Source organism: Cydia fagiglandana, chromosome 27 (genome assembly GCF_963556715.1).
Source record: "Cydia fagiglandana chromosome 27, ilCydFagi1.1, whole genome shotgun sequence".
NCBI lineage: Eukaryota > Metazoa > Arthropoda > Insecta > Lepidoptera > Tortricidae > Cydia > Cydia fagiglandana.
Genome location: NC_085958.1, coordinates 7,926,368 through 7,939,634, shown reverse-complemented (window position 1 = coordinate 7,939,634; position 13,267 = coordinate 7,926,368). Strand labels below are relative to the sequence as shown.

Here is a 13,267-nt window from a genome sequence, read left to right as displayed (position 1 = left end):
CACACACACACAAGTTAAAGGAAATGATGAGGTCAGTTTCCCACGTACCTCGTCTCATGGAGCTCCTTATTCGGACTGAGTCCCTCCACCTTGTTGAAGAGCACGTCATCCCCCTTGTAGAAGTGGGGGTAGGACAGCGCGATGGGGAACCCGTAGTAGCACTCCGTCACGTCGATCAGGCCCTCCGGGAGACAGTTGCCTGGGGAAGGTAAGAAAGAGCTGGTTATAATTTTGATATTCAACTGCTACTTGACAATAGATATTGCGACGACCGAAAAGTCTTATGGTCAACAATTTTCAGCTAATATTATAACCGGATTAACCGGAACTCTATTTTCAACTCCTTTTGGTTTTAATGTTAGTTGTAGATTGTTGTTCAATATAATTTTCGTGAGTCGCGATATTAGAGAATTTTAGTACGAGTAGCGTTTAGTAAATAGCGGTACTGATAATTCCGCTACTCGACGCTAGATGTCGACTGCGAAAATAATAGTTGTTTTGGTACGAATACTGATGTATGGAGTGAGCACTCTATTCTTACTAATATTTCTCTATGGCCTTGGCAAGACTTTCTGATGAGCAACGCCGACTGTGGTGGCCACACGAAAGAAAGAATGAGCGCGCCGCGCGGTGGCCACAAGGTTAAAAGTGGCTAACAGTTTGGTGAAAAATTTGAACTTACCATTTCTACAGAAGCACTTGTTCTCTGGTATGTGTTTGCCGTTATCGAACAGATGTTCAGGGAACGTGTACATGTAGCCTTTCAGGCCACCCTTCACTCCTTCTTCCACAGGGATCTAGACAGAAAAAGCCCCTGTAGTAGATATTCGGGAATTCGATTTCGGGAGTTGCCGGAAATTTCCAAAATTTGACTCTAATTTAATGAATTATGGGTGCTTTTTGGATGTTATAACATAAAGGCTGTCCATAAGTTACGTCATCGATTTTGACGATTTTTGACCCCCCCCCCCCCTTAAAATCATCCAAAAATCATGTTTCGAATGACCCCGTTTCCTCCTACGTCATGCTACCATCATCCGATGTCCAGATCCCCCCCCCCCCCTAATTTGAAATGACGTAATTTATGAATAGCCCCATAGTTTAATAATGAAAATACCATATAAAATATTCGGACAAATACTTAAGTTTAATAGCTAGCTCACTAAAGGATGATTCACGCTAGACCGGGCTGGGGCCGGCGCTTCGTTTTCTATGGAAAGCCCACGTGATCACCGATCAGCCGTCATAGAAGATGCCATGTCGGACGCCTCGGCACGGGCACACGGCCTAGCGTGAGTCGTCCTTTAAGGATGGCAAGCAGGCAAAACACCACGGGCCCCTGAGAGGGGCCGCAATTTGATCAAGAGGCCGTGAGCACAGACACCCTTTGCCATGCCCCCCATTCGATGAATTTGCCACGAATCTCAGTTGGTTATAGTTAGGCCACTACTAATGAAGATTGGACCCTTGCCTTTGCCTTTTGCCTTTGGGCTTTGCCCTGACTGGCTTTTGACATATATTTTTCAATAAATCGGTGTTATTGTCAATTTCCATAGTAAAATGAATGGTAGTGCTGCTTTCGTTGGAAATAGACTGTCAACTAAGTATTAAGAAAAAACTATAGAGTAACATAACCTAAACTCACCAAAGGTGCAGCACGGCACAAGCTCTTTCTAAAGAACAGCAGTGACTCATTTCTCGTAACGCCTCCTCTGAACTTGGTGCCATCAGACGCCCCTTGCACGTTAGAGCAGTGGGTCCCCTGCCATTGGGGGAGGTCTTTGGACCCGCGATAGGTGTCGATGAGGCCGGAATCCCGGACGTCGGCCTCGCCGGTGTAGATGGTCTCGTAGTCGCCTTCGAAGTCGTACATCTGGAAGGGGACTTCATTTTAAAACGAATAAGTATTGTAGATACTCGTGACTCGTGTAATATTTTTAGGTTAAAATTATTAAGTGGAATAAAAAAACACATAATTTGAACTTACCTAACCTACTAACTACTACTAACTACTTTAATTGAAGAGAGAGTTTAAATAAAAAATAATGTGTAAAAATCGTGAAAGTTTAAATCAAAAGAGATTAATAGATACAGCGAGACAGAGAAAGAGAGAAAAACAGAAGAGACAGATAAATATAAGATAGACAGATAGACCTGAACAGAGAGAGGCAAGCTAAAAAATAAAGAAACAGGCCAAGGACAGGATAGAGAAATGACATATATTACTCACCCTATCAATGAGACCCAGCTTGTCAAAGTATATCCACCCCGGCATGAAGGTGTTTCCCAGCGTCATGAGGTTGGATTTGTATCCCATCATGAACTCTTTAGCCGTCATCTGCACCAGGGGCTGGATGTTGCCGATGGAGATGAGGTTGTTCAGACCGAAGCGGGTCAGCATGGACTGTTTCGCTACTACGTCTGCTATGCTCTGGAAAAAAAAGGTTTTTGTCAAAAAAAATATCCACTCCTTATAGCTTTAATCGCTGACTTTCTCGACTTTCTTGACTTTCATGACTTTTTCAGGCATGTGAGGCAAAGTAATCAAATGCAAATCTTGAGTTATTTTCTTATGTTTGCTGGTAGAATTGACTTTTAAATGATTATTTTGGATGATGTTTAATAACATTCATTTGGATTTGGTTCCGTTTGATGTTTTACATTTAATACATATTTCCTTCGGGTTGGTGTGGTGAAAAATGTTGTGTTTCACTCGGGGGCATTTATTTTGTTTAACCCACGAGGGTTAAACAAAATTTGCCCAATTATTCGCAACATTATTCGGGGGTTTTAAAGCACGAGCTTTAAAACCCCCGCAACGCTCAAGATTCCATTTTTCGAACCGCTCGCTACGCTCGTGGTTCGATTTTATTTATTTATTGAGAAGTTCAACAGCGTTTACATTAAATAATATACAAAAAACATGAGAACTTATAGCATAGCCAATAACAGAACTTCCTGGAATTTATACATAATAAAAAATCATCTGTGGGTAGACTTGTGACTTGTGCTGTACAAGAATTGTAAATATAACTTAAATTGTGGAATCTTTCGGCGGTTAAACAACTATTTTGGTACTAAAACTGAAGTATGGAGTGAGCACTCTATGCATTTTTTCTCTATGGCTCAGTGTATTAAAGCGCCCGTCGAACCTTCTATGTCTAACTATGTCTTCAAAACTTGATTGCAATTGACATTAACTACCTATCATATAACCTGATATAACTTAGGTGAAGCAGTTGCTTCATACATATAACTACATAGTTATGTAGTATCATCAATATCTAGAATTTTCCAAGCCCATCTTTCGCAACTTAAAGGTCGCTTGCGCATCGGAATTTCAAAGTAAACACACTTGACGAGTTATTTTGTGTATATGATTATAGTCATTATCTTATAGACATGGTGTCTCATTATAGGTAGGATAATTTGGTGTTAACTTTACATATAGGATAAAATTAAACGGGGAATATTGACGATTACACACAGTAAATTTTTGAGTTTATTTTATCTTCTATTTTTTCGCCAATAGGGATGTTTCCTGTACTTAAAATAAATTATTTCAAACCGTGCACGAAATAGAGCACCTGATAATTATTAGAAAAACATAGATAGCAGCTATTTTTAAACACAATTTGTATTTAATAAATCGGATTGAAATATAAAAAGTAGGTGAGTTTACCGTGACGTCACTACATTCGTTTTCATACAAATTCCATATTAGCAAATCGTTTTGACAGTTCTAAAAAAGAAGCTGATTTGACTAGTAGGAATGTAGCCTATACGGCCAAGCCACATACTTTGACTAAGGTGTAGAGTTTGTTTAAACTTACCAGTAAAGCCAAAAATAATAGATAGTATAGAGGGGTCCTGTCATTGTCAATTTTGTAGTCATGGTACATTTACTGCCATCTATCGACACTCGATTAAAACTTAAAATAAAATTGAAAATGTATAAAATAATCAAAATATGTTTACGGATAAATGATTCTTAATTTTTATTGTTCCATACTGACCCATGTTCTTTCACTGATATGTGTTAAAATTGTTAAATACCAAACGGTGTCGTTACCGCCATCTAGCCGAGAATAGGCCAAAGGTAATGGCGCCATCTATTCGAGAATGACTTTTTCTTGGCCGTCCGAGGCACGTTTTTTTCTTAGACTTTATTTATCTTATACGAAGTTATATATATCTCTGGTAAAGCTATACTGTTAGGGTAATCTTACCAGTAAAGCTAACTATGTTAGGGTATAACTTACCAGTAAAGCTATGTTAGGCAGAAACAGAAGATCGTCCTCCTTGTTTCCCTCAGAGAGTTCATCGACCCACGTGAGGGGGTGGCGGGGGATGGCGGATATCGTCCCGTTATCGTTGAATTTGACTATCTTGTGTTCTAAGTCTTCTCTGAAAAAGAAAATAGAAATATAAATATTTTTATTTCTAAACACAAACGGCACACCCTACACTGAGAGAAAAGTACAACAAAAATACACTTAGAATTACAAAAATAAACTTAATCCGGGGACAAGGAGAGTTTACTAAAAGGAACAAATTGACTTTTGCAATTTCTATTAGTTCTTGCAATTTCTACTGTCTGTTTGTTGAAATTATATTTGGGATTACTGAGCTGTTTGTAGAAATAAATAAACTTTACAGAAATAGTGAAACGTCCATAATTATTACTAAAACTTCATTTTTTTCCCCCAGTACAGAACTGTTTTTTAATTCCTGGTGATGAATTATTCTCTCAGTGTACCCACCTACTACCTACTGCTAAGCTAAAAAGCGGTATTTGCATTAAATTTTCATTGAAAGTACGTCCTTTTAGCTTAGAATACGAAATACGCCCTTTAGCCTTGGCGTTGGTGCCATATACCCTCAGGAAAATGCATATACTTAGAAAATTCGACCTATGCCAACGTGGATTCAATCCGCACTTGGTCTTGTTTATCAGTTTGAACGTTTTTCGTACTAGGACCTAAACCAATTAAGTGCGGGTAGTTCAAAAAACTAGCGCGGCTAGATGTTGATGTCAACTTTAGCCAGTCTACTCCGAGACCATGGTGACAACGCCGTCCTCGAAACGTCGGAGGTAACGCGATTAAGTCCCGTTGTACGATTTGATAATGTGAAAAAATCGTGAACGTTTAAATAATTATGTTCATTCTTAAAATGAACTGTACCTACACATCATTCATACATACATATACGCCTCCTTATAGTATTACAACATAACATATTAAATAACATCTTTGTCCATTCCTTGCACCGTTATCTATCAAACTATTATTACGAACGATTAAATGTCATAATATATTCCGAGATAACTTCGTATAGAAATCGATATCCGCATCGTTGCGAAATTGTCTACAATCATTGTCTAGCGTAGTATATGTATAATTATATTAATTATGCATAAAATAAGAGTTATTTGCTATGCAGGAAGAAATTCATAAAATGCGATCAGAAATAACAAGACACAATTAAACCCTAAAAAGGGGATTCGGAGTCTACAGGTTTCTTAAAGGGCCACGAATGGCACATACAGGTTTTGTTTCACAAGGGGACAAAGTTATTCTTTAACCCCTCGTGCAATGTTGATGCCCGAGCATGCGAACCCCAAAATTGAACAACGAGAAAGTAAGAATTGCGAGGGTTTCAAGTCACGAGGGTTAAAGAAACTTTGCTCCCGAGTGGAACACAAAACTTTCACGGGTAGCAAGGAAAATACTATGTGTAAATAATACAATCCAAATAGAAAATATAAACTAAAATTAAAAACTAAGCTTAAAAATGTATAAATAGAAAATTTGCCCCAAATCGCCGTCTATTGGCAGCGTGCCCAGAAGGCTGGCAGCATTGCCACGTTGTATGGCAATGCTGATCCGCTGCGCTAGATATGACCCAGCCCTCTGGTCACGCGTCAACTCGACTAACCTGCGGCTAATTTCGCTGAAAACTCTGTGGGCGCTTTCCCCCCAAGGCCAAATTATTTACAAATATTACAAATACAAATTAAAATAAACGATATTAAATATTAATCATTCAAAATCATCCCTTGAAAGTCAATTTTACCAGCCAACATGAGAAAAACAACGCGAAATTTGCATTAGATTACTTTGCCACATGTGTGGAAAAAATGCAATTTTCTCATTCGTTTTTAAAGTACAAAGATGGCCTTCTTTTTCTTCCTCGCGTTATCCCGGCATTTTGCCACGGCTCATGGGAGCCTGGGGCCCGCTTGACAACTAATCCCAAGAATTGACGTTGGCACTAGTTATTACGAAAGCGACTGCCATTTGACCTTCCAACCCAGATGGTAAACTAGGCCTTATTGGGATTAGTCCGGATTCCTCACGATGTTTTCCTTCTTAAAGCCACTCGGAAATTTCAAATTATTTCTACGAGCCGGGGTTTGAACCCGCGATCTCAGGAAAGTAACACGATCTTATCGCTAGGATACCGTAAAATGGGGTGAGTTGGGTGAAATTTGACTTTCAAACCTCGATAAAATTTTATTTTTACATGTGAAAACTGAATGGTGTATATAAAAAGTGGTTCGGACGTTTGTATTTTAGTTTTTATTTTATTTTGGGTAGTTCCATTTCATAACTTTGACGATAAAAAGGAAAACCCACCTCACCCCGTACTGCCTCGTGTTTGGAGTGAGAGGGGTTTTCATACAAAGGTGATTTTGGAAGATTGTTGGCTGGATTTTTTTATCATGCGTATATTACTATAGCTTTATTTTAAATTGGAATACATTATTTTTGTAACAGTAGCATTAAAATCCCTTCACACCCCCCCTCTCAAACCTTCTCTCCCCATTCATAACCCACCTCTCCCCGCGAAACCTACTCACCCCGTTTCACGGTATTATTTCCTCACGCAAACCAATACTTACTTGTAAACATAGGGCCCCACTTCTTTCACGACAATCTTTTCGGCCCTCCCCGCCATGTAGTCCTCGGCATTTGTTACGTTGAACAAGAATATCCGGACGTAAAGGTCCACTTCCGGTTTCTTCCACATTTCGAAAATCTCGCCGCCATCTTGGAGGACCACTTTCTGTGAAAAAATAAAATAAAATTGAAAACCTACGCAATTATGCAAAAAATGCCTTACTTACTTTTTACTTATCATCTTGGAAAAGAGCTGATACTCTTCAAACTGCTGAATTGATATCAAATACACGGTTCCTAAAAAAGAACTGTATAGCCGTTGCCAGGGAAGTTTTGGGAGTATACTGAGAAATTTTTACTGTGGGACCAACTCCGAAAACCGTTACAAAACTGACACCCAAATTTTGTAGGAAAAACAGGGGATATTTTTTTCTATGCCCCATTCAATAGTACTCGTGATTCTGAGTCTAAATAACCCAAAACCTGATGATTTTCGAAAAAACCCCGGCAACCTTCAAATCAAGAGTGAACAGGCACCTTCTGGGCGAGCTCGCTCCATCGTAGGCCACGTCTACGCCTCGGCTAGTCTGTGGCCATGATTAAGCCCATTCATAATAAAAAAAAAAAGTAAATGGTTTTTATTGAAAACCCCAGGGTACGTGAAACACCTTTATTACAATAAAATGATTTCTTTTTCATTTCATTAAGTATGGCAATTGAGTCGCTTAGCTTCAAACTCAGGTAAATCCATCTGTCAGATTATGCGATTTTGGTATTAAGAAAAGGTAATAGGGTAGCTATTTGCTGAAAGGGTCGAATGGATTTACCCGAGTTTGAAGTGAAGCGACACAAAATGTAGAAAAAGTATACTAACCTGTTTAAATAGGAAGTCGTAGGGATGTGCTATTAGGATGAAACAGCCAGCTCCCAGAGCGAAGAAACCCAGCATCAGGAGGATAAATAGACCTGTAACAAAAATAAAACATGTTTAGACTCCATGTATGTAGTAGCAGTTTTGAATGATTCACGGTTAGTTTCACTAGACTTATAACTAGAGATGCTTCGAATAGTGAATTTGGCCGAATACCGAATACCGAATATTCGGTCACCCTCTCGGCCGAATACTGAATATTATTTGGTGACCGAATATTCGGCATGACATGCGAACATTTTGAGTCACAATTATTACGAAAACTGTTCGCCGACAAATCACAACGTTTATTAAGATATATTTTTATGTTGAACATAATTAATGAATGTAGTTAAAGTCAATCAAACCAGACCCATGATAAAACTAAAATATTTTGGAATCAACAAATGCTCAAAAACGTATCTTCGTATTTAACTACTTTCAAGGAATACATTTTATTTTAAATATTAAAAAATATATACCTAGTTTAAGGTTATTTATTTTTGTTTTTTTTTCTTTTTAGGTAGGTGCAATAGATATTCGGTATTCGGCCTAATAGTAGCCAACATTCGGCCGAATACCGAATATTCGGCAAAGTGGCCGAATAGGCCGAATACCGAATAGTTGCCGAATATTCGTGCCATCTCTACTTATAACCAGTGAAAAAACCAGTGATATCCGAATCAAACACGCGTACCTAAACTCTGTATCTTAAGGTATTTAAATAAAAGTAAACAAAATCTACCCTCAAATGGCTCCTTAATCCAGTTGAGGGTAGATGAAAACATTACACGATCAAATAATGTAGGTTAAAGTCAGGTCGTTCAGCGACTGATCCAGGCGGTTTTGTATTTGGTTGGTTGACAATTTTATTCAACCGAAAGGCATACCATAGCCTCTACCATCAGTTGGCAGAGTATTTTTCACTTACTTTCAGTGAATAAACGTGCCGTATGTCACGTTTTACGTTTCTTTACGATTTTATGTGCCTAACTTCACTCCACTCCAAACGATACTGTCCCTGTCCAAAGTATACTAAAAAAAAGAGCAAGAATTATGATTTAGTTAGTACGAGTAAACGGTAAATTATCCATCGAAAGTAAATTACGTTCACGATAGCGTTTATGTCAATGCCAAACTGATGGTAGCCGTGTATATAACTCAAAACACCCATAAAAGTTTATAACCATAGTTTCTATAATATGAATGTCACATTTAAATAAAATTTCCAGTTTGCATCCGGGTGAATGACGTGCCGATTTTATTGATCGAATTTCAGAACATTAATTAACAGTCTAGATGAAAATAAATAAATAAATATTTAATTAAATACAGATTGGGCTATATTTATTTGACGTCATTCTTTAATTTAAATGCCGTTGTAGTTATTGCTTTCGACTTTGACCGCGTAGAATCTTACACATAGCTATAGTTTTTTTTTAGCATTAGAATGAACTTGCAAGAAGGTAAGCGATCTTGAAATGTCTTTTAATTGAAAAACGCTATTTAAAAATTAAAAACTATTACTTATGAAAGTAGAAGAATATAAATGATCGTATTAGATTCATAATTATTACATATTGAAGAAAAAAGAAATGAAAAAAAAAAATCGGGATGAAAAATGCGAATCAAAAGTCTCGTGATCATTTTTAATACATTATTTCAGTTTGAAAAAAATAATTGTTACATATTTGCCGTAACTTATTTTTAAAATGTGTTCTTCAATTAAAAGACACATCAAGATTGTTTACCTTATTTCTAATGCTTAAAAAAACGAACTATAGACTGAAACGAGTCGATTGTATTAAAGTTTTCATATATACCTACATATAAATATTTGGTTTATGTCACGATAGGGAGGGACAAGTAGTCCTAAAAGTCGAGATATTTAGTTACTTATATGTTTTTATTTTCTTTTATAATATCACTTTTTTTAATTTGTTTTTATAAAAAATAGTTAAACTACCCAGCTTGTACTTGTTCGAAATGTTCGAATGCATTCACAGGAATTTTCTAGAACATTTATTTTGTATAATTACCACGGGTTTAAGTGCTAACTCAAGGTGGACTATTAGGTGCAGGTTGTGTATGTGTAGCCTTAGAAGTTAGAGGTGACGGGTTCAGTCCTTGACTGTGTTGTACGTTGTACCTACCAACTCCGGATGTAGCCAGTTCTTGATATGAATACGTATTTTATTATAAAACTAGCGAAAGAGGTATGCCAGGATTGTGATTTCTCTTCTATGGTTTGTTGTCAAAACGACAGTAACTTTACGGCTACCATCAGTTTGGCATTGACATAAACGCTATCGTGAACGTAATTTACTTTCTATGCATCTCGCTCTTACTGACATATTAGTGCGAAAGAGATATATAGAAAGTAAATTACGTTCACGATAGCGTTTATGTCAATGCCAAACTGATGGTAGCCGTACTTATGGCGCAAATACTGGTTCACTGTGCCGGTTCTATTGTAATAATTAGATATGCAACGGATAGTTGTTTGGCCGGATACCGGATATTCGGTCAGACCATCGGCCGATTATCCGGTATCCGGCGGCCGAATATTCGGCCAGCGGTGCTATACCTACATTTCGGTTTTTCAGGTGCGCATTCTGCAGTTTTGATCTGTTTCCTAGTGAACGTTTGCGCGGACACATTTCTAGGTTCGAAATGAATGCGCGTGCAAGTCAGCAGAATGTTTTTAAATTGTCATAAAATAATAACAAGTACGATTATGACCGCGACTGTTTCTTAATGATTTTACGGATATAATCATAACTGAAGAGGAAGCTAAAAACTGATGTCATTAGGTATAATTTCTGTTACACGATCTTGAACACTATATTAATTGGCATAAGTAGTCTTAAGAAAGTACAGTCAGTATCAATATATAAAGTCTTTTTTGACTCCAATGTCTGTCTATTTGTCTGTGGCATCGTAGCTCTCGAACGGATGGACCAATTTCGAAGCGGGTTTTTTTAAAGTGAAACCGAGTTTCCTTGCGGTAGTTCTTATGGCTCCTCTTCACGTTGGGCCAACGCCAACGCCAACGAGGGACGCAGCCATGCGGTATAATGAGATAGCAATATCACTTGCTCCCTCTAACGCATAAATGCGTCCCTCGTTGGCGTGTGATTGTAATATTTGTAATCTATACAGAGTATCGGCTCTTTTCCATAATATGACGTAAGGAATTTTTGGCATACAATTTTATTTTTATGGAATTATGAGTAGGGGATTTTTAAATTGTTTATTGTTTAGTTGTTTGCAAAATGTATTGAAATATACTTAAAAAATACGTATATTGTACTTAGTTAGCGTAGGTATAATACATTGCAAAATATATCATAACGATATTGTAAATACAAAGTGACATAAGGACTGTTGGAAAATTAAATATAATTTAAATAAAAATGTATGTATGTATGTATGTATTCACTTTATTGTACATAGAAATAAAAACACGAGAAACACAGTTACAGAGTCAATTAAATACAACAGAGGGGAACTTATCCCTGAATGGGATCTCTTCCAGTTAACGTGTTTGAACTTATTTCAGAAAAAAATCGCTGTTGGAAAATTAAATATAATTTAAGTAAATATCATTTGTGACTGACTGTACGTATAAAAAGTGATCCAGTTTTCTGTACTCGCCTTGAAAAACCTCTATACGCATATATGGTAGTATTTGCGTATTCCGCATTTTATCTCATTAAGCCATACATTATATAAATTGATATATAATTGCGTATAGTTTAATTTTTTTTTAATTCATAACTAATAGTCTGTCAAACAACTTTATCACTAGAAAAAAGGCGCGAAATTAAAGTTTTTGATGGGACGATAAGATAACTCATTGGCGCCCACATTATTTTAATTTTGCCGCTTTTTTCTACTAATTTGTTCATTGCAATTGTTATTGTAAGTAGATACCCTTATTTTGTATAATCATGTAGATATTGAATCAAGCATTTTATTCGTGATAAACTTAATACTAAGTTTCATTTCATACAAGATTCATATTGAGTCCATAGATATTGAGTAATAAAACACATAGTTTTTCTTTAAAAAAACTGCTTAAGTAACATCGATTTCAACGAAATTAGGTCAATAATGTTAAGGTCCATCGGTGAATAGTTAAAAGTGTTGACATTATATTAGTAAATATAATATAATTAGTTCATGACCCTATCTGTATTTGATTTTGGGACACGTGCTTTGTGTTTAACGAATTATAATTATCATAAATATACTTATTAGTACATTCGTCATATTTTAATTGAATGAAACAGACAATTTAATGGTTGAATGAAGAATACAGATGTAGTGCATAATTATTTTCCATCGTATTTTCACGGAAACGTACGAACGTGTCTTGCTTCAGTCAGTCTCGGTACAAAAAGTACTGACGTTGACTGAAGTAGCATGACAAATACGAACGTTTCCGAAAAAATACGATGGAAAACAATCATGCATAGTTTGCTGTTCGAATTGTCCCAAAAATGGCGTTGTTATATGTATGAAAGCAAAATAGATAACGGTAGTTTTGCTAGAAGCTACAATATGGCATATATAGTCTGTCAAGCCATTTTCGACTGTAGAAAAAAGCGGCAAACATAAAACAATGCGGCGCGAAGGGTTATAGGTTATGGTCCCGAAAAAAATTTAATTTCGCGCCTTTTTCTACTGACAAAGTTGTTTGGCTAATGGCTAGATAGTTATTAGATGGGTATAAATGGGTACAGAGTACCTAATAGGGTAGAATTAATTTAATCGACTTTCTTTTCTATGACAAAAAAAAGATGAAATATTTCCACTAATTAATAAATAAAATATAGGACGCTACGTGACTTGTGACACGATTCATCACTGTCACACATAATTTGACATAGTTTTATATGACATAACATTTTATCTATAAAGGTCGTCAGACACAAAACATGGTTTGATAAACAATACGTTTGTAAACATTAACTGGTTTTGAATAAAATATTTAGTATAGTTCCTATTTGCCATGACATATATACAGAAATAAGTCCGCCTCCTAACCCATAGTCTGTTCTGTATCTGTACAGTTCGTTTTTTTTAGCAGTAGAAAGAACTCCACAGAAGCAAGCGTGCAGTTTTTATCAGGCTCTTTAATTGTTAATAATTATTGAATTATCTAATTTAGCATGGTCAATACATATTATTTACTTCAAATTATTACCGCTAAAAGTGCCGGATTAGGAACCACAAGCTTACTCCTGCGAAGTTCTTTCTAATGCTAAAAAACGAACTATAGGTATTTAAATTAAAGTAAACAAAATCTACCCTCAAATGACTCCATAAGCCAGTTGAGGGTAGATGAAAACATTACACGATCAAATTATGTACTTAGGTTAAAATCATGTCGTTCAGTGACAGATCCAGGCAGTTTTGTATTTGGTTGGCCCAATACAACATTTTG

General features: G+C 36.5%; 1 protein-coding gene across 1 annotated transcript in view; it reads right to left on the bottom strand.

The window, feature by feature from the left end:
• The window catches only part of LOC134677864 (scavenger receptor class B member 1-like), a 56,681-nt gene that overhangs the window by 6,100 nt on the left and 37,314 nt on the right, over positions 1–13,267 (bottom strand). Inside the window, exons 2-8 of the mRNA XM_063536287.1 lie at positions 7,780–7,871; positions 6,908–7,071; positions 4,263–4,407; positions 2,231–2,431; positions 1,646–1,873; positions 683–797; positions 49–199 (exon numbers count right to left, since the gene is read on the bottom strand). Of these exons, the coding sequence (XP_063392357.1) occupies positions 49–199; positions 683–797; positions 1,646–1,873; positions 2,231–2,431; positions 4,263–4,407; positions 6,908–7,071; positions 7,780–7,871 (1,096 nt within the window). The remainder of the gene's footprint in view (positions 1–48; positions 200–682; positions 798–1,645; positions 1,874–2,230; positions 2,432–4,262; positions 4,408–6,907; positions 7,072–7,779; positions 7,872–13,267) is intronic.